This window comes from Zonotrichia albicollis, chromosome 9 (genome assembly GCF_047830755.1).
Source record: "Zonotrichia albicollis isolate bZonAlb1 chromosome 9, bZonAlb1.hap1, whole genome shotgun sequence".
Classification (NCBI taxonomy): Eukaryota; Metazoa; Chordata; class Aves; order Passeriformes; family Passerellidae; genus Zonotrichia; species Zonotrichia albicollis.
Window position 1 is genome coordinate 19,504,728 of NC_133827.1, and position 26,665 is coordinate 19,531,392.

Here is a 26,665-nt window from a genome sequence, read left to right on the forward strand (position 1 = left end):
TGAAAGCTCTGTGGATGCTTTTCTGCCTGCTCAGGCTCCAGCCCATGGAGCCTCATTCTTTTTAGGGACCATTGGATGGGACAGGACCCATCAGAGGCTCTGGGGCGCTCCCACCAGGCAGCAGCTCTGCCTCTGTCTGCAGAGGCTGCTGCAGTTCCCTGTGCTTTCCACAGTTCCAAAACAATGAATTTCCACTGAGGGTCACAGCACAGAGCCCTCACCAACACAAACTTTCAGCTCCCAATGTGCTTCCAAATGTGCAGTGCCCACATTTTGGAAACCATGACCATCCATCTACTGGTTCTCACTGCAATGCAGTGAGAGAGATGAGAAAGAGGAGAATATACTTTTTAAAAAACAACAACAACATCAAAAAAACAACCAAAAACCCCCAAAAGAAACAAACAAAAAAAAACCCAAAAAAATCCCAAAAGAAACAAACAAAAAAAAAGAAAAAAACCAAACAAACAAACAAAAAAAACCCCACAACAATAACAAACCCCCCCCCAAAAGACAAAAAAAAAAAAAAAAAAAACCAAAAAAAAAACCAAAAAAAAAAAAACCAAAAAAAAACCAAAAAAAAACCAACCAAAAACCCCAAACTAAACAAAACACAACCCCTGAAACGTTATGGGGTTTATCTCCTAAAAGGTGATCATAGGAGAATCTCTGCTTTCCAGAAGAGTTGTCTTTTGATGCTGTGGTGCTGTGTCCAGGTGTAAGTTAAAACGCAGATAAAATAAATTTTTCTCTCATTTATTCTGAAATATAAATACTTTCATTTTACTTATTAAATTTTTTCATCCAAAAAGATCAAGGAACTGGGTAATGTAATTCAGATTATTTCGTCAGAAAGCTCCATTCTAAATATATCACCCAGCACAGAAGCAGAAATAGAACTGCAACCAACAAAACACTTGCAAAGGTACAGACAGCTCTATTTCAATGAGTTACTCACTAATTTACACTGAAAAAACATGAGGTTGTCATAGCCGAGCAGTTACAAAAACCCCACCTTGCAATCACTTGATGCTTGTGCAGTGAATAATGTAATGCAAAAGGGTTTGGAGTGCTCAGCCACAGGCAGGGAAAAGGAATTGCATCATTCCAGAAACCCAGGCCGGTTAATTGCAGGTAATGGCCATGAATAATGACAGCAGAGAGTGCTCAGTGACGTAGGAGAGGCAATATTCTCCCTCTGAGCTGGAACTGCTTCAAACAAACAGTTTGGCCAGGCTGAACCCACTGGTGCCTGGGGCTGGGCAGGTTTGGCTGGCAGGGAGCAGCTCCAGGGGCTCTGCACACACAGACTGCCAGAGGAGCACACTGGAGCTCAGTATCTTTGATTTCCCTTTCTGGTGATTAATGACTCAAATGCACAGAGCTGATGCTGTGTTGGACTGGTTGATCCCTCTTTGTCAGGACACAGAACATCCCTTTGGCTGCCCAGGATGGCCAGGACCCTGCCAGGGGGCTCAGAGACCCTGGCACAGAGCCCAAAACACCTGTGGGTTTGATTGTGACCCCTGGAGCTAATTACCAACCTTAGATGAAGATCAGCAAGCCACAATAGTTTAGGTAGAATAATAGTGAAGTTATCATGGGGTGGAAAGGTAGATTTTGGAGTTTTTGGTATGGAGGTTCAGGAGGCAAGATGGAGGGAACTGGGTGTGTCCAGCCTTTCTCCTTCTTCTTCTTGGCCTCCATCTTCTGCTGTGATGGTGGCACTGACAGATTGGTTTAGAGTAGCAGCTCACTGTCTAATACAGGTGATGGGTATTGGAAAGTAATAGTAAACATTGTACATGTAGTTTTTAGTATAAAGACATAACACTGCCCTGGGGGCAGGCAGAGTGCCTGGAACTGTCCTGCTGGACGGACCTGGGCAGGGCAGGAGAAAGAATTTTATAGATAAGGAACAATAAACAACCTTGAGACCGAGAAATGAAGAGCCCTGACTCCTTCTTCAAGCGCCAGACTGGGAAAAGAGACTTTGGAACTTTTCTTGGGGTCACTCTGAGCAGATAGAGACCCCGATACCTCTTTTTTCCTGCCTTCCACCCTTCTTCCCATGTGGTAGGAAGCCCAGTGGCAGTCAAGGAGAGGGAGAACATGGAGCCCATTCCTCCCCTCAGCCCTGCCTGCTCATCCCCCACCCAGGAACATTCTCCACACATCTGCACACAAACATGGCTCAGCCTGATCACTGATTCTGCAGGAAGACATTAATTATGGAAATAGTTCCTGAAGAAGGAGAAGTGTTCCTTTGCCAGACCAATTCATCTGCTGCTGCAGCCACTCTCAGTGTCCTGTGAGTCACTCCACAGCTGGAGCTATCTGTGAGAAATGCTGGGAGTCAAGGGGAACAAGCTGTGGTGATGCACAGCACAACAAAGGAGAGCTAAGTCACAAGGAAAGGGATCTCCAAACTACATGGATTTGGGTTTCATCTACTTCATATCAGCCACTTTGGAAGAATGTTTATTAGGACACAACCTTTGCCTGCACTTGTCACATATCCTTCCCTTCCTGAGATTACTTCCTTGGCTGAGGCCCTCGAGACACCACACAGTTTGATATCCACACTTTCAAACACTCATCACCCAAATATCCAAAAGATTTATTGTCACAGACATCTTTTATGAAAAATCCTTTCTTTAGGATTTTTCCTCCTGAGAAGCTGGGAGGCCTCAGGAACAAAATGTAAACAATGGTTATCTGCTGCTGTGGAATGGAACAGGTGCATCTGGGATTGGTCTCATGTGGTTGTTTCTAATTAATGGCCAATCACAGTCAGCTGGTGAGACTCTGTCTGAGACACAAGCCTTTGTTATCATTCCTTCTTTTTCTATTCTTAACCAGCCTTCTGATGAAATCCTTTTTTCTATTCTTTTAGTATAGTTTTAATGTAATATATATCATAAAATAATAAATCAAGCCTTCTGAAACATGGAGTCAACATTCTGGCCTTTTCCCTCATCCAAGAACCCCTGTGAACACTGTCACAATTTATGACCTACTTGGGCCACCCTCACTTCCAAGGGCAAGGTGAGTGTGTGAGGAACAGCACTTCGTGTAAGCTGGCAGCATTTATTTCTGTTGCAGTACATGAAGCTGATCTGTCTGCATGGTGCCACAGGAGAGCAAGTCAGGGGAAGCCAACAGTGAATAAAACACCTGAATCCCCCTGGTGATGTCTCCAGGCAGCAGATTAAACAGCAGCTCCTACTCCTTAAAGGTTCTTACTGAGAGCTGTGAGCCTCAGAACCAGCACAGGGGTCAGCACAGAGCTGTGCTGAAAATTGGGCTCTTCCCACTCCTCAGCATCCTTTTCCCATGCACACAGCTCTGAGCACAGCCTGGTTATTTTCACCACAAGCTCCATTACATGCCCTGGATGAGAGGAGCAGCTCCTCAGCCATGGCAGTGTGAGCCAGCCCCAAGCCATCACCTGCAGGAGGGGGCAGAATGGCAGAAATGTCACTGCTGACCTGGGCTGGCTGGGCCTGAGCACTGGCACCAGGTATGAAACCCTGAGAGCTCCAGGGCAATCCCATCTCCCTGCGCCCTGCGTCTGCAGAGCCCTTGTGGAGCACATTTCTGAGGGAGCACAGACACAGGGTGGAACCCCTCTGGATGTGTATCCCTCCCTTTCCTGCTTGCTGGACCTTCCCAGGACATGCCCTGGCTGAATGCACTCCTGGAAGGCACTAGACTCCCTGCAAGCAGTGCATCAGGGCTGTGAAGAGGATTATACTGAATTGTTTGTCTCTGCTGATTGGTACAAGGAAAGGGCAGGGAGATGTTGACAAGTTTTATAAAATTATGCCCACAAAAGCAGGGCTAAGTGCTGCTTCACAAACAACAGGAGACAACAGCCACGACATTCTTCTCAGAGAAACTGAACAGACACTCAGCCAGAACAGACTCACTCTGCTGCTGGAACCATTTTAATCCCACCCATGCCTTTCTTGCTGCTCTAAAACAAGCACAAGAATAATTTTTTTAAGAAGCTCTCACTGCTGCCTGGGGAATGAGGCAGGACTTTGCCCCAGGTGCTTTTGCTGTCTCTCAGAAGGTGTCCCTGCCATGGAGCTGTGGTGCTGCACCAATTCAGCCAGAGGCTCCCTGCAGCCACTGACCTGCCTGAGCAGCAGGTGACACCTTGCCTGCAGCTGCTATTGTATGGGACTGCCCATTGAGCTGTGTGAAAAATACATGTATTTTATGATTGGCTTTTCACAAATATTAAAATGAATATGTGTTGTGTTAGAAAGTAATGCTGTAGTAATTCTCTTAAGTAGTGGGTTAAATATAGTTTTAGGTTATAACAAAATGTCAAAATAGAAACTATGCTATGTAAGATACTTTTTTTAAAGAAAGGACTCACAGTGAGATAGCAGCCACAGGACACCTGAATCTTTCAGAGAAAGAGAATTTATTGCTCCATTATCAGAAGAAACGAACTTCTTCCCACCTCTGAGGCACTGTCAGGATTCAGAGGAATAAGCTGACACTGATCAGACAAAATCCTGTGCTTGAATGGGATTTATGCATCATGTATGAGATGTATGAATATGCAACAGGCTGTTGTTTTTAAGGGTTAATCCTCTGTTAATGTGGGTCCCCTCTCGGTCTTATTTTGCCCAGAAAAGGTACCTGGAGGTCTGTAACACTTTGTCTCTATTGTCTCCTATTGTCCTAATTGAAATTGTCCAAATTATTATTACTCTAATTGTATTACTATTTTTATAACCATTTCATTACTATTAAACTTTTAAAATTTTAAAAACAAGTGACTGGCATTTTTCTGTGGCCGTTGTAAAGGAGACAAAACCACCCCTTCACCTGCTGCTCTTGGCCTGTTTTCCAGGCAGGAGCAAAGCCCAGGAGCACCTCAGCTCTGGGCACCATTTTGTCCTTCACCTCTTCTCACATCTCCTCCAAATGAGTTTGTGTGCTCTTCCTCACACCTGGAACAACTTTCCCAGCTCTCCTGGCAGGTCTGACCTTCCCCTGTTCTTGCTTTAAACACCTTTTATGTCCTTCTCCTTTCATTTCATTTCATTTCATTGATGTTGCAGCTCCCCCTGCTCTGCCTGCACAAAGGTGAAAGTTCTGTTACCTGGGTGGATCCCACCTGCCCTGGGCTGTGCTCAGTGTGAGAGGCCACAGGCACAGATCCCACCTGATGTGGATCAGGCAGCTCTGCTGGGCTGACACACAGCCACGGGCCACAGAAAACACAGTGAATAAGGAATGCTGTTCTCTGGGTTCCAAAATGAGAGTGAGATCAGGCAGAACCTGCTCCGTGTCAGCTCCAAACCAACAGGGAGCTGCTGCCACACTCTGCAGAGCTCCTCACCCCAAACACCACAAACTGAGCACCTGACACCTTACTGAGAGCACAAAGCCCACCAGGAGAAATGAAATATGAAATACAAACAAACATGAAATACAGAGAACTCCCCTGAGGCTCAGACACTCCCCAAGCTGGAGACCTTTTCCAGAGCTGGGAATTGGGAATATCTCAGCACAGCCCTGTACCTTCCTGAGCAAACCCTGCTGCAGCGGGGACAGCACAGGGCTGGGTGGGGCTGGCACCTGGCCCAGGGCAGGAGATCTTTATCCCAGCCAGAGCAGCCTGAGTGCCAGGGCAGGTCTGGACAGCCCAGGAGGAGCCCAGCACTGCCACAGTTATATCAGTACCACCCTTTCTACTTAATATACAAATACTCTCATGAAAAACCTACATACACCAAGACTGAAGCACACACAGGTTGTGTTAAACATCATCTGATTATTGCTTAGTGTCAGAGCAGCTCAGATTGTACAAAACTGCAGCAGCAAACTCATATATTAATCATTGAAGAACAGCTCACGTACAAATAAAAGTGTTTGATGTCATCATCTGGCTCAACAGAAACACAGCCAGGCAACAGGAGCCTACAATGAACTGGCTTCAACTGACAGGCTTGGGTGTTTGCAGAAAGAATCTTCTGTTAGAAACTGGTTTTTTGAGTTCCAAGCAGTTCCTTGCTTTAGAAATATTTTGGACAACGTGGACAAAAGCTTCTTGTCTGAGATATTATATAGGAAACAGCATTAAAGACAAAAGCTAACATTTCAGAATATGTAATTGCAGACTCTCTTTTGAAAATGCCTCCTGAAGAACAGTTGGTTATTAGAAATATTTTTAAAGCAATTTAATCACAGATTCCCTGCACTCCTCATGTTCTCTGAATCACCCCAGCTCCAGCCCTTGCAGGATCACCCAGTACCAGCACAAATGACTGTTTGTCTGAGACATCCCCCTGGGCTCTCCCTCAGGGTCACTGGCAACGAGCAATGAATTGAGGCAATAGTAAAATGATGCGTTCAGCTGCCTGAATCCTTTTGTGAATGAACAGGGGTCTGATCAATTCCTCTTTACCTCAGCACACTTCTGATTTCAGAATGGACTTTGGGGGTTTCATCGCTGTCTAGCAGAGAACGCTGCCATTAATGCTCCATGTGAAAACTTGGAGCAGGAATTTGGAGAGATGGGAACAAGAAGGAACAGATTACCACCAAGCACTGCTGACAGGAAGCCGTAGGCACTGGAGGAGGTGAGGCTGGCCTGATCAGACAGCTCCCGTCTGCCAGAGAGCGTTTCATTAAACACGGACAGCAAACAGGACCCGAGTGCCGGGAGCAGCCGCGCCGGTGACTCATGCTATCGAACCACCCTGGCTCGAACCTGTTGAGGATCTTGGCCCAGCCTTCCCTTCTCAGCATGAATCCGACTGGAAACGTGCCAGTAACCCCTTGGCTGCTGGACAGACACGGGGAGAGCCCATCCGTGCGCTCAGGTGCAGCAGCAGCAGCGGCTCCGACGGGCGGTGCTGCCGCAGCTCCGAGCGCGGCACCTGCCGAGCCCCCGCCCTGGCAGCGCCCCAGCCCCGGCCGTGGCCATTCCCGGCCGTGTCCATCGTTACCGTGTGTCCATCCCCGGTCCTTTTCCATCCCTGGCCATGTCCATCATTGCCGTGTGTCCATCCCCGGTCCTTGTCCATCCTTGCCATGTGTCCACACCCGATCCTTGTCCACCCCCTACCTGTGTCCATCCCTGATCCTTGTCCATCCTTGCCATGTGTCCATCCCTGATCCTTGCCCAACCCCTACCCGTGTCCATCCCCAGCCCCTGTCCATCCTTGCCCCGTGTCCACCCCCGGCCCCTGTGTGTCCATCCCCGGTTAGGTGCCAGCCGCGTTCCCGGCTGCCCGGTACTCACATGGCGAGCGGTGGCTGCGGGCAGCGCTGCTCCCTCTCCAGCAAAGATGGCTTTCGGCTCCGCGCCTGCTGCCAGCCGGCTCCTACTGTTGCAGGCGGTGTTGTTGGGAGAGGAGGGGTAGGCACCGGCTACTGAGCATGCCTGCGCCTCGCATCACAGCCCGGCAGCGGGGCGAGGCTCGCAGCGCCCCTCCACACCCTCCTCCTGCCCGGGCGGCAGCGGCGACAGCGCCGGGGACAGCGCCGGGTGTGGCACCGTCCGCTGGGACGGACACCCAGCGGTGTCCGTCTAACCACCCTCTTTCTCGCAAGAAAGAAGCATCCTTGAAAAGGAGAAAGATGACGGAAAGTGCTGCCGCACCATCCCACGCTGCCGTGCGTGTCGTTAGATCCACAGGGCAAGTCCAAAGACAGATAAGCTGACAGGTCAGGCACTGATTCTGTAGAGGTGGTGTCTCAGAGGAAGCACAGCCCGTGCTCCCACCCTCGATCCATGCAGCCTCAGCCTGCTTGAGCACCAGCACCTCCCTGGCATGCCCATTGCCCTGGGCAGAACTGAAACTCTGAAGCAGCACCCCGACTTGGCACTGGTGCCACCATGGGTTTGGGAACCATCCTGCATATCATGGATTTTCAGGAGCCAGCCGGCCACTCCCTGCCACAGGCCCCCAAACACAAACCTAGGCCGTTTTCACTTGCAAACAAAACTCACCTGCCCCGCTTATCGATAGCAGATTGCAGGAATCCCTTGGTACTATCAAACCAGCCCGACTTGGCACTGGTGCCACCTTGGGTCTGGGAACCATCCTGCGTATCGTGGATTTTCAGGAGCCAGCCGGCCACTCCCAGCCACAGGCCCCCAAACACAAACCACGGCCCTTTTCCCTGGCAAACAAAACTCCGCTGCCCCATTTCTGGACGGCAGGAGCCGCTTGGAACTCCTGCTGAGGCTCCTCTGCAGCCAAACCAAGGCCTTCACATGCTCTAAACACAGTTGAAGGAATTACAAAGTCATCATGGCTTTTCAAGATGTGGCCTTTATCACTGCTGCCCCAGTGATTCACTTATAAAAAGATGGTTCACCTGTTGCTGCCTTCACTGTTTTTCTGTGGGTGTCAGTGGAACCAGCGCTGGCCATTCAAACCCGTGCAAGCAGCTTTGCTAAGTGCCTGGACCTCAAATCTTGGGGTGCCTGTTGGGAATAAAGGGCAGCAGTGTCATCGGATCCAATCTATGTTTTCTGATGTGGAAATCTAAAAAACGGTGAATTGCTCCTCAAAGCAATCGGCCAAGGTAGCATAGCTACTGGGGGTGAGCAAGGCATCAACCCCCATTTCTCAGCTTGTTATCGGCCAGCTGGGTATTTTCATGCAGAATGTGGCCAGGGAATGTGACATCACCCATCAGGACACTCAACTATTGCCAAATCCAGGCTCAGGTGTCACCAGAGCCTGACTCAGGTGTGAGCCATGGGCTGCCAGCTCTGAAGGGATCCAGCTCCTTGGGGAAATAGGGAACTCTCAGTGACACAGTCACAGGAACCCCTCTCCCTTCTCCTCAGCTGCCTGAGAGTTTACTCACTGAATTAGACACTCCTCATACCCCCTGCCCCTGCATTCTGTCTCCTGTGCTGGAGCCAATTATCTGCATGAATGAATAAATGTCACTTTGGGCATCACTTCCAGCCTCAGGTTTTTGCTCACATATCACACTCATGAGAGCCTGGCCATAGAAACTTTTCCTGATGGAACACTTCAAACTGTGTTTTCCTTATGCAAAGATGGAGTTTCAACCATTTGGCACACCCTGATGATAATCAGGAAATTCCCAACTACCTTCAAGTACCATCTACCCACAGATGAATTACTTAGCTCATCTGGAATTCCTCCATAACTCTTCCCTCCCAAGAAGAGTTTACTTTTCAGATATCCTAGACAAAGACACATTTGTATCACACATGATATATAGGATTGTTTATATGATATATTTATAGGATTATTTGTGTGGTGCCACAGCAGCACCCACACTCAGGCTGGCACCAAACACCTCCTGCTACCAGGGACATCCTCACCCTCATCTTCAAACCCAAGCCACACCTGAATATTGAGAAAGGGACAAGTCATGGCTGCCTTGTAAGGCCAGGAGCTTCTGGGACAGAGCAGACCTTCCTGCCCTTCCTGTGGTCTCACTTCCAGTCATTTTTACATGCAGGCTGGAACAAGTGCTGGTGCTAGAACAAAGCTCACAAGTCTAAAAAAAAAAAAAAATAAAAGCTACAAAAAAAAAACCCAAAAAACCCCCCAAAAACCCCAAGAAACCCTGAACCAAAAACCTGGAAGACTCCAAACCCAACCCATTGAAAAGCTTTATTACACAAACTATCCAGAGCAAATAGCACAGTGTTTGTGCTGGCTCCATGGCAGCTTTATCCTGATTGAAAGGGAACAGAAAATATCCACACAAGCACAAAGGTGAAATGGCAGTCAGGAAAATTGGAAATCAGAAATTAGCAGAAGCGTTCCACTAGAGGGAAAACACCCCAGCCCTTGTGAGCTCAGCGCAGAATCAGCTGAGGCTCACAGTGCCCCACATCATCTGGCCATGGCTTCCTCCAGAGCAGCACCACAGAGTTCTCTAAACCAAATTAAACAACATCATTGCACTGCAGCTGCTAAAAATAGAATTTCCTACCAGCTAATGAAGGCATCACCATTCCAATCCAAGAAGGCTCATGATGCTGAGGAAAATCCCCAGCTGAGCTGGGGGACATTTCCTTTAGCCCCACATTCCCTGGAGCTTGCAGGCTGCCATTAAAGGCCACCAAAGCCTCTGGTATTAGAGGAGATGCAGAGACACCCTGTGGTGGCAGGACCAATACCACCAGAATGAGTCCAAACAGCTAAAATTGCATTGAAGTCACAGAACTGAGTCAGAAATTGTCCCCCAGTTGCTGTTCAGGTACTTTCCTCTCTCCAGAGGTCCTTTCCTGTCTGGCATCCTTTGCTCTGTCTGTTTGCACTACCACAAAGATTTTCCCCTTATTCTGCTTGGTATGATAACAACAGCAGGATCAGGGCTGGGGCAGCTGGAGGGATGGCTGTGGAAATGCTCCACTTTTGGAAAATAATTTCCTACATCTTCAGCCTGCCCCTCCTGGGTATGGAAAACCATCAGTGTGCTTTGCAAACTGTTGGGGTTTTACCCCATCCATAAGTTGTGTTTTGTCCTGAAGCATAGTTTTGTCTATGAGGGCAGTTTCAGAACTGCTGAGGATGTTCCAGAGTGAAAGCCATCAACAATCATCCTCAGTGGAAATCAATTCTGTATCTGGAGCCTTGCAGGTGCCAGAGCTTGCTCCTAACTATCCAGGGACAGCCTGGAGATGGAACACTGAGGCTCCCAAAAATGTTCTGTGCTGCTGTTACCTGATCTTCACCTGAGGGAAATGTATTTTCTCCCAGATCTGCAAGGAGGATCCCCACTCAGAAGAGTCATCATGTAATCCATAGGTTTGTGGAGTACCCATACAATAGAGTAAATCTCAGGGCCAGCCACAGTAACACTGGTCCTGGTTACTTTGGCTCACAAAACAAAACACCATTAGTGCCAAATAACAAAGGTGAGAGCAGTTAATTGGTTTAAAGAAAGCAATGGTAATTAAGTTTCACAAGATTTAAGCAGAGAAGAAAAGCAAGGCAAATAAATCAATCATTCAAATGCTGCATTTTCACATCTTCTGATCTGGCAATGCACTTAAACAAAATGTAGGAGGAATTCCCCCTAAATCATCAAAACTTATGACACTGGAAACAGCATAGTCAGACAAATTCATCTTTAAAAGAGAAATGAAACGCTATACATGTGCAAAGTACAATTTTTCAGAAACTATTGCCTGAAAGGATCAAGAAAATATCTGTTCTAAGTATCTTCACTCATTTGTCACCAAGTTCTACATGTTTATTTTAATTGGCTTGTTTTCTTCTCTTGACTTTTTGGCAAAGTGGGATTGGCAGTGAATGACCCAGCCCTTGCAGCTCACCTCTCAGCAGTAATGATGGTGCCTGCCCAGCTGTGCCTTTATTACAGATGTTCTGTTCTGCAGAGCTTCACCTCAGCACCCCTGCTTGCCTACAATGGGCCTTGCATTTGCAGATTATTTTGTCACAAATTAAAACCTCAAGTCTGTGGGGTTGAGGTTTTGTGACAAATTTGTGGGGTGTGTAATTTTCTTTCACTCACAACTTCTATTCATTCCTTCACAGCAAATTAGTGCTGTAGTTATGATTTCCTTTTACAGGTCCGTGAAGCCTTTGTAATTTCTCTCATAAATTGTCTTTTCTGCCATTTCTCTGAGAGATCTAAGTCCAGCTTACCTGGGCTCTCTTAAAACCCTGGGTGGCTCATTACCAAGCCTGAGTAGCAAGGTGTGATGCTCTGTGCTCCTTCAAGGGATTTACATTCCTTGTTAATGTGAATTAATGGATAATTTTGAAAACTTTGCAGCTGTGATCCTGCCAAGCCTTTGCACAGTGAGGCTCAGTCCCTCCTGCCTGTGTGTGTCCCTGTGGTAAAAAGTGGGTACAGGGAACTCTGCTTAAAAATCTGTGAGGGGCTGAGGAAGAAGGAGAAGAAGAGTAAAAGAAGAAAAGTTAAATATGGTTGCCAATTTTCTTTTTAAGCCTACGAGCTTTGTGTGGTTTGATTTAGAAGATTTGTGGGAAATACTTGTAGCAGGCAGGAACAAGACAGCAGACAGAGGAGGGGGGGAGCATGACCCTCCAAGCCAAGCAACCAAAAGTTAATGCAATTACCAAATATGAAATGTGGAGCAGAGGCACTAATTTGATCAGAGAGGCCAAAGGGATAATTCTTGGAGACAAAGCATTGCAACGCGGAAATGCGGGCTAATCAACTGCTTTATCAAAAGAAAAAGGAAACAATTTCCAAGCCTTAACTAAAGTCCCCTGTTGGTTCTTCGTCTTTTCAGGGGTCTGTTTTTTGCCTGGCAGCGTTTGTTCCATCTCCCATTTGTTTCACTGCTCCTGGTCCCTGCACTGAGCTGTTTCCCTGGCTCCTGTTCTTCGACCCGCCTCTGCCCTCGGTGTAAGGAACTCCTCGGTCATCAAAGAGAGCATGCAGAGAGAAATATTCATTCTATTTAATGTCCAAGCCTACTTTCCATAATTATCTGGAACAGAGCAAGGCTATCCAGAGTCACTTGGCGCCTGCAGGATTTTTCAGAGCAGGTATTTGCTCCATCTGATGGGAAGCAACAGTGATCTCCACTGAGCTCCTGCCCAGGACCCTCTCAGGTCTGCAGAGCAGCAGATCCAGACTTCACCAGGTACAACCCAGCAAAGCAGAGGTTTTCACACTCAGACTTCTGCTTGCAGGTGCTGCTGGTATGACAGATAAAACGACATGGCACAAAGGAAAGAAGGAACTGACAGAAGAAAGCGCAGGAGAGGGGAAGCACGGCCGGAAAAAGCGAGAGCGGCTCTTCAAGAAGAGATTTTCTCGACTGAGCCTCTTCTCTGCGTCTCCCAAAAATAAATGGTAAGTACATCCAAGATTATATTTTGCATACATTTTCAAGCAAGAAATTTTGAGAGTATTTCCAGAGCAGCTTTGGAAGAGCCACAGACACCTTGTCACCTCCATTGGATTAACCATTTCACAAGCAAGGAAACAGAGGCTAATTGAACAACTTGAGCTAAAAACTGTTAGGTCTCTGGCAGCATTAGAGATGAAATTAACTTCTCCAAGTCTTGTGTGTCTGGGTGTTTATGTAATATCCATTTCCCCATGCCTTGAGCAAGAGATTAGCAGGGGCAGCATCTCTGTTTCTCCAGGTAGACACACTAGCACTGCCACTGGGACAACCCCACTGTTTCCAGCAGTAACTTTAAAAAAAGCATAAAAAATTATGTTGTTGCACCAGAGCGGTAACTCCGGGGTGCAATGGAAAATGTCAATGCATGGGCAGCAGCAAAAATCACTGTTCAACAAAGGTAATGACACCAAATTTCTGAAAATTCCTAATTAATGCCTGTGTTCCTGCAATAGTGCCTTTATACTTACTCTTTCCAGTTAAAAGGAGAAAAAGAGAAATGAAAAAAAATGACAAACAAATAATAACAATTCATTCTTTTAAGCAAAGGCAAAAATTACTCAGAGCTTACTGCTTTGTGAATGTATAGGTTTTGAGTTATCATAATCATTCTAATGGGATTTGAAATTCTTTTCTTGGCTCTTTCTCCCTGGTATTTTTCTTCCTTAACATGAAGTATACTGAGTGTATGCTAAGATCAAGGAGAGGTTTCCAAAAAGTGTCTTTTCTCATCCAAGTGCTGTTTTCCCTACAGATCTCCTAAAAGGAGTCTGTCTTTGGTAATTATCCTGAAATTACCGTCTTAGCAGGAAGTGCACGCAAGTCTCCACAATTACTCAGCTAACTGCATTAGCCTTGAAAGCCACAGCAGCTGGTTGCAGGCTCCACAGAAGATTAAAATACACTAGCAAGAAATGAACCTGAGAGCCAGATTTTTCCCTCTGATCTAATTGCAGCACAATGAATACCAAGGGCTTGGTTTTGGGATTTTTCTGCTGAGGAACTGGACTGGAAACATAGTCAAACATCCAAGAAGTGAATTACTGCTGTGAAATGTTGCCTGCTCTTCATAATTTCACTGAAGAGCACATTCAGGAGGCCAGACAAATATAATTGAAACAGTAGAAGTTTGTTTTCTGAACATTCATCCTTATGATAAATATGGATTTTCCCCAGTTTGAGCTAAAAGAAAAAAAAATTAAAAGTGAGCAGTAATCTAGTAAGCTCCCATGGTACTCCCATGTTATTGAGAGAGAGTCAGCCTTCAGACTTCACTGGATCTACTCCTGCAGACACACCGCATGGCAGTGGGCTTGAAATGCATTTGAGCCATCGGGGCTTACGGAGCTTTCACAGCGGTGCAGCCAAACCAGATCATCTCTGCAGGCAGCCTTGATTCATGGGCTCTGCCAGGGACGGTGTAGGTAGCACAGAAGGGTCTATAATTTGATCAGGAGAGCTTTCCTTTCAGCTCTTCCCTCTCTGGCCGAGGCCAGTGCAACACTGGCCAGTGCTGGCTACACTGGCCCCATTGGTGTGTGTGACCGTGGTCACAAGGGTTTGCAGGTGAGGGAAGAGACCAGAATGTTGATTCTATGATCAGAAGGCTTGATTTATTATTTTATGATATATATACTACATTATAACTATACTAAAAAGAAATAGAAGGAAAAGTTCCTCAGAAGGCTGGCTAAGCTAAGAATAGAAAAGAAAGAATGATATCAAAGGAGCTGTCTCCAACTCTGTCCGAGAGAGCTCAGTCCTCGATTGGCCATTAATTGTAAACATCCAAGATGGGCCAATCACAGGTGCACCTGTTGCATTCCACAGCAGCAGACAACCATTGTTTACATTCTTTTTCTGGGGCATCAGCTTCCCAGGAGGGAAAATCCTAAAGAAAGGATTTTTAGTGAAAGGATGTCTGCGACAGGTGTGCATTGCTGGTGCACACAAGTGGGACAAGAACCTTTGTGGTGGTTTTGGGGAGCACAGGGTCAGACACAGAGCTCTGTGGAGTTTGTCTTCATGCAAACACACGAGGCTCGTACCACAATCATGCACAGAAGAGTTGCACATTGAAGCTCCTGCCCCGTTAGTACAGGTAGGCATCAGCTCCTACCCGTAGCGGATGCCACTCTTTTATGGTTTTGTTCATAATCATTCAATAATTCTGTCCATAATTATTCATAATTCTTGTTAATAATCCTTCAATAATTCTATGCTCTAAAACTATCAGCTTGTCACTGCCACCACAGCCCAGAGCCAGACTCTCCTTTTTGCTGCTTTTCCAGGTGGCCACACACAGCACCCACTCATAGGATATCACAGGCACAGGTTCTGGCAGGGTTGATAAATATAATGATTTCTGAACTCATGAATCCTTCTGTTGCCCGAATCCATGCACGGGCTGAGTGTCACCTGTGTGTGTGCCCTCGCAGCCCGCAGGGACGGAGCCCACTGGCGGAGGACACGCGGCGGTGCTGGCACAGGAGGGGCTGCCGGCGGCCGCAGGAGGAGCCGTGCCCGCTGCCGCAGCTCGGGGCCCCGCGGCGCTCCGGGAGGATGTGCCCGAGCTGCGAGATCCTGCTCTGCCGGCCCTGCGGCACCCTGCACTCGCAGCGCGCCTTCATCGCACACAGCCTGCTGGACCACTACGACAGCGCTGCCCTGCCCTGCTGAGCGGCATGGAGGCTCCGGGGCCCTGAGGGCATCCCAAACCCAGCGCTGGATCCATCGGGATGATGGGCATGGAGGCTCTGCGGGCCCTGAGAGCATCCCAAACCCATCGGGATGACAGATCCCTCTCCGGAGTTTTGTTGTTAATTGCAGCCCCAAGATGTGTGAAAAGTCTCCGTTTCGGCCCACGTGTCTGAAGAACGAGCTGGAGTTCTTCAGTTTTCATTCTTAAAGTTGTTTATTAAATCTTATCTATAAAATGTTTCTCCTGTCCAGCCGAGGTTCGCTCAGCAGGACAATCCCAGGCACTCTGCCTGCCCCCGGGGCAGTGTTCTCTCTTTATACTACAAACTACAGATAACATGTTTGCAATTACTTTCCAATCCCTATCACCTATATTAGACAGTGAGCTTCTACTCTAACCCAATCCCAAAGTGCCAGCACTATAGCAGAATGTGGAGGCAGAGAAGAAGAAGAAAGGCTGGACACACCCAAGTCCCTCCATCTTGTCCCCACAACCCCCATTCTAAAATCCCAAAATCTACCCCTTGACCTGGTGATAATTTTATTATTACATTATTTAAACTTCTGTGGCTTTCAGGTCCTCATACAAAGCTGTAATTTGCTCCACAGGTCATAATCAACCCCACAGGTGTTCTGGGCTGTGTGCCAGGGTCTCTGAGCCCCCTGGCAGGGTCCTGGCAGCTCTGGGCACCCAGAGGGATGCACTGAGTTCTGACAGATCCTGGCATGGAAGCTCTGGGGCCCTGAGCACATCCCACACCCAAAGCTGGATCCGTCGGGATGACAGCTCTGTGCAGCCACCCCGCAGTTCAGTCTGTACCCATCACTCATTTAACCAGCACAAACCCATGAAACAGAGCTGTAACTTAAACATTTCTCAGCTGTTAAGGATAGGGAATTGTTTCAGAGATATTCTCCAGAGCCTTCATTCTCCTCTCAAGGAAACAAAGATTATCCCATTGGGCTGCAAATGGGTGAGCGTGATGAATACATGCAGAGCCACTTGCAATGCCTTTGTTTGCTTCAATGTTATTTGTGGTCTGGAATATTAAAAGCTTTATTTCTAAATTAACTACCTCTGAGAAGCAACTTTATGGGGGAAGGGCTTCTAAAAGCTGGCCTGGCCACAAGGATTGCAGCTCACATCCCAATTCCCTCCTAGAATTTCCAAACTTGCTATCTCACTTGTGATCCTGCACCTTGCCTTAGAAGGAGCAACAACAATCACAACTCACAAAGTATTTAAGCCTTCTTTGAGCTCTTAAAGCCTGACCTGTATTTTTAAGCAATTCTTTAAACAGTGTAGTACAGCTGCAGGCACCAGGCCAAGGCTCTGGGGCAGGGCTGGGTGGCATTAAGCTCCAGGTGTACCAAGACTTTGCCACTGTGGAATTCCCAAGCAGAGGTGAGGGGTGTAAGGAGCCTTAGGAACAGATGGACCCAAGTCTAGCAGCATGCACCTTTTCCTCCCATCTATATGCAGGATTAATTCCTTGCTCTTAGGTAGGCAACAGGCTAAACAGACTTAGTCTCCCACAGCCATTAAGAGTTCTTTTATTTAGCCAAGCAGAAGAACACAGGCTGGGATGTTTGGACCTTCATTTCATCTCTCCTTTTCCTAAATTCCAAAGTAACAAGTCCATAGGGAAAAGGACTTTCTGTCCTTCCCATTCCTCTTTTGGAGCTGTTCCATTTTTGTTCAAATGAATGTCTGGTAAGGTGACTGGAATCCAGATTTTTTTCCTATCCCTAGGGAATACTTGGACTGGGCTATGACATCTATTCTTGTGTTTTGTTTCCAGCCCCCCAGGAAAAGGGTTTCAGCAGGAGTAGTTCAGAGCCACATATACAGCATTCTGTGCTTGTGGAATGTCTGACACTCAATGCTCCTCATGCAAGAGTACAGAGATCATTTCAGAAACCAGACTGAGCTGCTGAAAGCTCCCATTAGGAATTCCATGTAGGAGAAAGCCTTAGGCAGGACTCACAAACTGGAATGAAGCACTGACAGGTTCCTCCTTTCTGCCCAGACTTCCTGCCCAAATGCAGACTTCTAAAGCCAGAAATGAGATCTTACCAACACCCTTGTGCTACAGGGGCCTTAATCCCTCCAAACCCACATTTCCATGGTGCTTGATTGTCATTTTCAAAAGCCAACCAGGGCCTGGCAAACCAGAATTAACCTTTCACATTTCTTTGGGACTGCTGTGCCTAAACTGGGACCCCTTACAGCTCTCCCAAGAGTAAACCATACCATTACTTTGTAAGCCATACCATTACTTTGTAAGCCATACCATTACTTTAAGAAATATAAATTCAACCCCACTCCTCACCATCAAGCAATCCAGAGGAGACTTCTCCAGGCAATCACCTGAGGAAGAACAAGGTGACAGACTGAAAGTAATTTTAAAAATTATTACATCTTAGCAGAGGATTTCAGGCTTAGATTTTAAAGCTGGTTTCGACACATAATTACACTAATACACTATATTGTGAAAGAATAATAATAGAAATACTGATTACACATTTAAAAGATGTAGGCTTGAAACCATCCTACAGAATAAAGCTACAATATAGCCTGACATAGCAATTATTAAGAGCCTCTACTATTTAATTATCTGATTTCAATAGCTCTGGGAGATTAAAGAAGAATACTGGACTCTTTTTTATGAAATACAGGAATGGGCTCTGTCCAAGGCATCTGCTGGAATGTGAGTGACTGACAACCAACACCCCACTGCCAAAACAACCAATACAAGCACGAGAGGGAAAGGAAGCAGCTCCACAGCCGAGGGGCAAATCCATGGGAGCTCCTTCCCTGGAAATCCAAGACAGGACAAGCAGGAGTGTGAAAGCAGCAGTTGTCACCATCTGTCACAAAATAAAAGATTCAAGGTAGAAAGCAAACCCATCAAGTAATCATGCAGTCAGTAATGAACCAGAACACATAAAGATCATTTACACACTGCATATACCTAATTTCAGCTGTGGTTTTTAAAGCAGCCCAGGCAGCTTTCCCCTCTGTCAGATACAATGAAGGCCTTGAGAAGGAAAAGTCATTTTTCCAGTGGACATATACAAAGAAAGGTAATTAACACGAGACCATGTGAACTAAAGATTCAACACAAACTCTTTAAATTCTCTTATTATAATCTAACCATTTGATGTCTTGTGAATTCAGAAACTGATCTAAAATAATATGTTCCAAATCAGCCCAAATTAACTTACCAATTTAGTATTAGAGCTGGATATTGTGAGGAAAGTACAGAAACAATCAATGGACTGATGTGCCAAAATCCAGACTTCTCTTGGATGACAAACAGTGTCAAAGTCTCCTTTGAGTTTTCACAAAGCAGTTCATTTATTTATTTGTTTGTTTCCTGAATGAAAGTCTGTATGCCACAGGCTGTAGCAAATATGATGAAAACCAGGGAAAGTGGTGATTTTTTTACTAATACAATTCAGCACACCAGAACTCTGCTCAAAACTTAACGTGAAGGTATCACAAAATCAGCCTTGATGACCTGGTAAATGCTGCTTCCTGCAGGTTCAGTGTCGGATCTCAAGATTTCAGTCCTGAGATGCTGAGCCTCCGAGACCACCTTGGGGGGCTCGGGAGTCCTGGAATGTTGCCAGAAGTGTCTGGTGGCAGGACTTTGACCCTACACGGGAGACGACACCTTTATGAAGATAAGAGGGCCTGACCGGGGTGAAGGGTGAAAAGATTAGCTAATTAGAGGGTGAGAAACAGGGTTTAGGATTTATGTACAGGGGGGTTTAGAGGAGTAAGATGGAGGAATTGGGGTGTGTCCTGCCCTCCTTCTTCTTCCTCTTCTCCTCCATCTTCTTTGGCCACGGTGGCACCTTTGGATTGGTTATTACTGAGAGTACACCGAGTTATAAGAATAGATGGTATTGGGGAAAAATGATAAATATTGTATACGTAACAGTGGGTATAAAGATACGTGGCTGCCCGGGAGAGAGACAGTGTGCCCATGGCTGACTGCTGAGCAGATCTTTGTTCGGCTGAAAGAACATCTTTTAGATAAACAATTAATAAACATAAAAACCGAAAGAAGAACTGAAGCCTCTTCTCGTCCTTCGATACGCGGGCTGCCCCAAGGCCACCCCGGGCCTTTTCAGGCCCCTCAAACAGCCGAGATAAACCGGACAGTTCAGCCCTGAGAGGTCAGCCTGGGAAGCACTGCTGTGGGATGGGATCTCTTCTCAGCTATTTGAAGATAATTCACAAGAGGAAAACACTTCATTGTCTTTGCTGCCAAACACAAAAATAGACCATTTAACTCAGCTCTTTCTTATTCCATTCTTGTAATTAATTAATAAAAGAGTAAACATAGAGAAGGTAAAGACAAGCAAACACAACACAGCCATTGAAGGGCTATTAACCAACACAAACACTGAGCAGAAGCAGCATTTCCTAATCACCTCTCAACACTCCCCAAGGAACAGAGGCAATGGGATTGTCTCACCATCTCAGGTACTTTTATAACCTGCATTGAAGTGGCATCCAAAATCCCCTCTGGGCTCAGTGCAGTGCCCTGGTGGTGCTGGAGGCAGGGAAGGTGCTCCTGCACCTGCAGAGGCACAGAGGGGAACAGAGGGGAGCAGAGAGGAGCCTGAGGCACAGAGGGGAGCTTGAGGTGGGACCCAGCTGCCCTTGGAGCTAGGGAAATAAAGGAAATGGAGATGCCACAGTGCTCCCTCCTGCCAGAGCCCATCCACACCAGCCCCAGGCAGCCAAGGGGCACTTGCCAACTTCACCTCACAGTCCTGAAAGGCTGATGTCTCCCTCAGCAAGCTCAGAAACGTCCAAATGCTCTGTCCCACGTGTCCAGGAACCCCTCCTTATGCACAGTCACCTGCTGTGAATTACCTGAAGATATTACCTGAAGATACCATTACTTTTTTCAGAGCTGTCACCTGCACTGCAGTTTCTTTTTAGCTTTCTTGCTATCTGCTGTAGAAATAGTAATAATTTTAAAAAGGACATGGCACACTTTGAATGCTACTATGCTGTATATTAAAAAACAGCCCTAAACCCAACAAAACCAACCCATATAACACTTGCTACTTTTAGAATATTCTAGAAGTCTTTTCAGAGAGATAATCTATAGGGTGAGGAGAAGAGAATCAATGCCCTACACAGAACTGACTCCAGGTAAGTTCTTAACCTTTAAAATAAACACAGAAACCCCAAAGCAACAAAAGCAAAACACTCTCAACAAAGTAAAACCTACTTTAATTAAATTCATACATCATCCAACATTTCTATGCAGAACAACTGTTTAGTCAAAAAGTAAATATATATGTTTAATCTCTTTCAAATGTCCACAAGAATCAAGAGCTACCAGTGTTCCTTGGAGAACAGGCAGTAGTTAAACCTCTCTTGCTGATGTCCAGGAACAGTTTGTTACATCTTTTAACCAGCAGTCCCCTATTGCACATAACAAATTTGCTCTCCATGTAAGCACCTAAAAGCCTGGTACCTCACTAAATAAATTAAAACAAATCCAGTTTCTTCAGCAACCATCTTCAACATATATATCTCAGTAAAGCAACATTCCTGCAAGCTTTTAATAAATAGAGAGAGAAGATCAGTGACTGCATTGGTGTTCTGTGGAATGATCTTTCCCCATCAACTCTTGCTTCTCCAACCAGTTGGGGTTTTTGGTATGTATGCTTTAAAAATCACTTTGTGTTGTTTATTTCATGAGAACGTCCCTTACATAGGTCAGTACATTTCACAGGGAAGGACTGATCTGAGATGGGAATTTCAGTGTAAGGCTGGAAGGAGCTTCCTGCTGGAACCAAACCAAACTGTGCCTCTCTGGGAGCTGAAGGCAAAGCCCAGAGGCTGAGTGGGAGACTGTAACCAACGAGGGATTCTCAGGCACGTTTGGAATTGGCCTCACCTTCCTCCTTCTGAAGGGCTTCTTTTGTGTGTTCAGTCAGAGGAACAGAGCTGTGCAACCCTGAACATCTGGATGCTGCATCACATCTGCCAGGGCTCCCCCACCCTTCCTTCAGCAGCAGCACAGACACGAAGCAGCTCCCTGCAGTACAGTGATACCATGGTTGCTATTTACAGTAGAATTAATGCATCTGTGCCAGTAGGGCAGAGGTCATATGAAAAATATACACAATACACTCATTTTTAGCCAGATTAGGATATAAAAAAAAATTTCCTCTTCAAGTCCTAACTTTAAATGAAGAACAGTTCTGCCAGAGGTCTTCAAACCTGCTGAGGATATGTTAGAGCACATTACCCTAACGTATAAAAACAAATATTTACACCTCCATGAAGTACCAAAGAATTTTTAAAAATGCCTAGTAGCTCTCAGCGTGCAAAGTCAGCAGGAACTGATTATCCAGGATGTTCACTAACTGTAGAGACAGTCTTGGAATCAAGCATTCAGAAGCAGAGTGCAAAAGACTCAGGAATTATTTCAGTCCATTTGTTTTCACTGTCGTTTCCTTTCTTGGTTTGGATCATTTCATAGAATCACAGAATGTGCTGAGCTGGAAGGGACCCATCAGGATCAGAGTCCAACTGCTGGCCCTGTGTGGGGCTCCCCAGGAACCACCCTGTGCCTGAGAGCATTGTCCCAGTGCTTCCTGAAGTTTGATTGGTCCACACCACAGAAACCCTTTACAAACACTTATCAAGGTAACCTTCAGCTTAGTGCAAATGCTAGCATCTCCTAGGATCTGTAATCCTTTCTGACAGTGTGAGCCATCCAGTTCACTTTAGTAGTCCAACTTTCCCGCAGAGCTTCATCAAACTTTTGCTTGAACTGTTTTAGTGCTTCTTCCTCGCTCTTCCCTAAGGCCAGGGAGTCCTAAGGCAACAGGGAAACAAGGACTGTTAGGAATTTTAAAATGTACAGTGAAAGGCTCCTTCACCTTTCAACACAAGCCACAGTGTGTTTTGCTCTCCTCTGACACTTTTTCTGCTTACTACTCATTGAGCAATACATCAATTGGGTGAAATAATAAATCTTCCTGGGTTTAAAGATAAAACTGAAAGAGAATGAAGCAAATAATTTTCACCTTTTCAGGTCTATGCTTGTGCATGAGCCAAGATGTAAAATACCCCTGAGATGACTCCATTTAAGATGCACAGATCCTGAACTCATTCTCTGAGCACTAGGCCTGACTACAGACCTTGTCCTATAGAGCTGAAAAAGAAATCTTCAAGGGCTGTGTGGAAATCTTTACAGAAACGAAAAACAATGAAAATGTATTAATCTCGGAATCAAAAAAATCACATCCTGGAAAAATGCTGAGTCCTGCTGAGCTGTAGCACTTACTGTACCTTGAGATACTGGATGTCCTTGACAGAGGTGAGCTCTGGCAGCCCTGCAGTCAGCATCAGTGCAAAGAGGGTAATAAATAGGTTGCCGTGCTTGCGCAGGATCAGGTAGGCTTCCTCACAGTACTGCCGGAACCTGGGCACAGGGAGGGAGCACAACAGGCCAGTCACACACTGCAAAGGGCTGCAACTGCTAGCTGTTCATCTGTTAACTCTTATCTGCAATCTGGGATCTGTCTGACAAACACACACTGTGGGACAAAGCACAGAGAGACAGAGATGCCTGCAGAACCTGTTTGTGCATTCCCACAGTGTCCTGGGTTGACTATATGATGCTTTTAACCCTAATAGTCTCGTTCTGTTTATGCTGAATAAGTTTTGCACCTTTAGGACTTGTTCCAAGAGTGAAGGGGGCAGAGAAGAAGCTCAGTTTGTTTTCAGACACTGCACTCACTCCTCCACATTCCTGCTCCTGCACTGTGCTGTCTGTGGATGGACAGACAGCAGGACAGAGCTCTCCTTTGCTTTAGTTAGTTTAGCTAGCTGAGGCAGAGAAGGTCCCTGGACTGTGGGGTTTTTCCCTTTTCTCTGGCCCTGTCTAACCTGCTCTGGATGAACACCCAGGGCAGCACCGGCAGCTGCACCTGTGGCCACCGGGCCGGGCCTGGCCTGCAGCATTGCCAGCACTGAAGGACTGACAGAGCCTGAGTGAGCTGAGCTGCAACCCGGGGAGGGACTGCCTCAGTTTGCCATCTCTTTTGGAGCAGCAAGGGGTTTTACTGTTTAATATTGTTTAGGTTTTATTGTTTAATAAACAGGGTTTTTCCACTCTTCTCCAAGGAGGTATTTTCTCCCGGACCAGTTGGGGGAAGAGCCTGATTGAATCTGCTTTTCTAGAGGGGCCCCTTTGGGGGTTCTCTCCCAAATTTGACCTGAACCAGGACACACAGACACATGCCACGTCTCCCCAGCGAGCCCTCAGTACAAAACACCACCAGCTGCTCTTCAGAAGCAAAATGGTCCCACGTCCCTGAGAATTTGTTAGGTGAAATGCCCTGATGATCCTATAGGGTGAGCTACAGTGGAAAAGCCAAAGTTCTATTGCAATCCCTTCTAATCTCTGCCATTTCTAATTCCTTCTGTGGTCAAAACTGAGCCAGCTTCCCGGGCTGGTGGATCAGGAGCACGTGGCTCCTCATGGCCAAGCAGGGCCAGCATGGGGCAGCACAATGAACATGCCCTGATGGACAGGAAGGGTGGGAGGGAGCCTCTTCCCAAGGCAGTGTTTGAACAACAGCCTGGCAGCCCTGCCTGGAGCCCAGAGCTGCTGCAGGCAGAGCTGAGCCCAGCAGAACCTGCCACTCCTGCTGTGGGAGATCTGCTGCAGAGCTGCAGCTTCTGCTTCTGAAGTCATCTGTGGGCATTCCAGCTCAGGGAGAGCAGTAGATAGCTCTGTAAATGAATGTTGGCAACACTTCCACACAAGTGCAAATGAGCAAACCAACCCCAGGTAAGTTCTGCTATGCTGGAAGTTATCTCAATTACAAATAGATCAAAGTTAACACTCACCGACCAAATTTTTCAGTGTTCCCTGTTTTTCCTTGTTGAATAACGTGAATGAAATCATAGGTGAGTATGAAAGGTACCCGTTCCCTTTTAATTCCAAACTTGGACTTGAAGTTTCCAAGAATATGCCCAAAATCTATGTGAAAGAGCTAAAAAAAAACAAACCAAAACAAAACAAAAAACAAGTGAAAAATAATCTTTCCAGTGAAATGTGTCACTTTTCCAATATCTCTACAGGATGCAGGTATCAAGAACAGTTAACTCCTAACATGACTCTCCAAAACCTGTGGTTTCAACCTTTTGGGAGAATTTGGTTCTAAACCACTTCAAGATTTAAAGTCAGTAATAACATCCATACACCTTTGAGTGACCACTGCAGCAAAAGATTCTCTCAGGTTTAAGCTGCTGCTGCCACAGAGAAGCAGCTTGGTGGCAGCATCAGACAAAAATGAGCCCAAGGATGAGCCCACAAGGATCAACATCATCACATCCAAGGCCTTCCCACACAAGGAGGGGCAAAAGGAGCAGAGTTGTTAGTCTGAAGGACCCTGTGGCAGCTCCCCATGTTAGAACTGAGGTTAAGGGCATTCCAGGAAGTACAAACTTTAAAAGAGTACTGCAAACGTCTGTAAAGCTCTCAATTTTATAACCCTTGCTGATTTTCTAGAAGAATAATGTCAATTAAATCAGACAAGTTAAATTGCAGGGTAACAATTAAGAAAGCAGATGTCTAGAAGCTCCCCCAGGTTCTGAGTACACAGCATTGTGCTGGTGCTGGGTTCCACACTCAGCATTTCTGCAGGGCTGAGCTGCACAGACTCACTTCAGGGAAACCACACTGCTCCAAAATGCACCTCATGGATTTTTAAGGGTGGTCTTTTGCAAGATACCCTAAGATCACTTTTATTCAATTAATCTTAACCACTATAAGGCCTCTTGGATGTTCTGTAAAAGCTCTGCAGAACAGCCTCTCTCCATACAGAATTGCTGATGGACCAGGCTGTGCTCTGTCCTTCCCCCAGCATTACATTTCCTTTCCTTGAAGCTCTCTCCAACCCTCAGTGAGCCACAGACATCAGTTCTACCCATGTGCGCCTTTCCTTTCATCATGGCACCAAAGAAATTACAAATTCTGGAGAGAACTCTTGCACACCAAGGTCTAAAGAAGGTGTTCTTACCTGCCCATTTTTCCTGACCATGATATTGTCACTGTGTCTGTCACCAATTCCCAGCACATATGTAGCTACACAGTAGCCAGCACAAGACAGAGTAAATTCTTCAATGGCTCGATCCAAGTCCTCTCTGCAAGCACAGAGAAAATTGTATTAGTGCACACTGATGGAATTCATGCTTTGGCCTCAGAAAAGATTTTACTTGTTTAAACTAGAAGTCCATTTAGATGCTACAAAACCAGAATTACTTGAGAAAAAAAATATTGTAAAGGTAGCTGTGGAGAACAAGCAGTATGGAAGACAACATCAAGGCTTGAGACCCATGTAGTTTCCTTGGGTTTGTTTGTGCTGCCAAATTTAATATAACCTACTCAACAGCACACAGCCAAAATGCTGCAAATGCCAGGCCCAAGGCTACCATGAATCTCAGGCAGAATTTGACATGCTAGAAAAACAACTAGCCAGAAACCACACATTCCTCCAGACTGAAAGAGAAATTTCAGAGGAATTTTGCAGCTTATAGTATTGCTGAGAGAATGAGTGTAGAAATTACCCTAAATTGTATTCCTTGAGCCAGTTCAAGAGCGCGTCCTTGTTGAAGGCAGCAGCTGCAGCAACGTTGCTGCTGTTTAACTGAATGTCAGCAATGGTTTCTGAGCTAGAAACAGCCTCAATGAGGCCAGAGTGATCTCCAGTTGCCAAGCAGCCATAGGGCAATATCCTGCAAGGAAACACAGAGTCATGTCAGAACCTAAACCAGCAAAATGCTTCTTTAGGGTATTCAGTGTTTGGAGATGGCTGAATGCTCATGTGAACAGTAAACTCTCAAGGGGCAATATATAGGAATTGTTTGTAAAGGTTAAAGACCAGCAATACATTTAAAAAGTTCATTTTTCCATTTTGTATATAGATGCAAAGAATAAAGACACTTTAAAAAGCCTAATTTTTCCTTTTTACTGGAACCCAGTTTCTTGTAACTTCCCAGGATGAGCCACAGAGGGAGCCCTGTGC

General features: G+C 46.1%; 2 protein-coding genes across 4 annotated transcripts in view; both read right to left on the reverse strand.

Moving 5' to 3' along the window:
- Window positions 1–7,577, reverse strand: part of LOC102064754 (vesicle-associated membrane protein 2) — a 62,916-nt gene extending 55,339 nt beyond the window's left edge. The window contains exon 1 of the mRNA XM_005489493.4: window positions 7,274–7,577. Coding sequence (XP_005489550.1) covers window positions 7,274–7,275 — 2 coding nt within the window. The 5' untranslated portion in view covers window positions 7,276–7,577. The remainder of the gene's footprint in view (window positions 1–7,273) is intronic.
- Window positions 7,578–20,825: 13,248 nt separating this feature from the next.
- Window positions 20,826–26,665, reverse strand: part of PIK3CB (phosphatidylinositol-4,5-bisphosphate 3-kinase catalytic subunit beta) — a 90,574-nt gene continuing 84,734 nt past the window's right edge. For all 3 annotated transcript variants that reach the window (XM_074546799.1, XM_074546798.1, XM_074546800.1), the window contains 5 exons: window positions 26,208–26,375; window positions 25,661–25,784; window positions 24,486–24,631; window positions 22,920–23,052; window positions 20,826–22,443 (listed from right to left, as the gene is read on the reverse strand). In XM_074546799.1, the coding sequence (XP_074402900.1) occupies window positions 22,306–22,443; window positions 22,920–23,052; window positions 24,486–24,631; window positions 25,661–25,784; window positions 26,208–26,375 (709 nt within the window). In that variant the 3' untranslated portion in view covers window positions 20,826–22,305. The remainder of the gene's footprint in view (window positions 22,444–22,919; window positions 23,053–24,485; window positions 24,632–25,660; window positions 25,785–26,207; window positions 26,376–26,665) is intronic.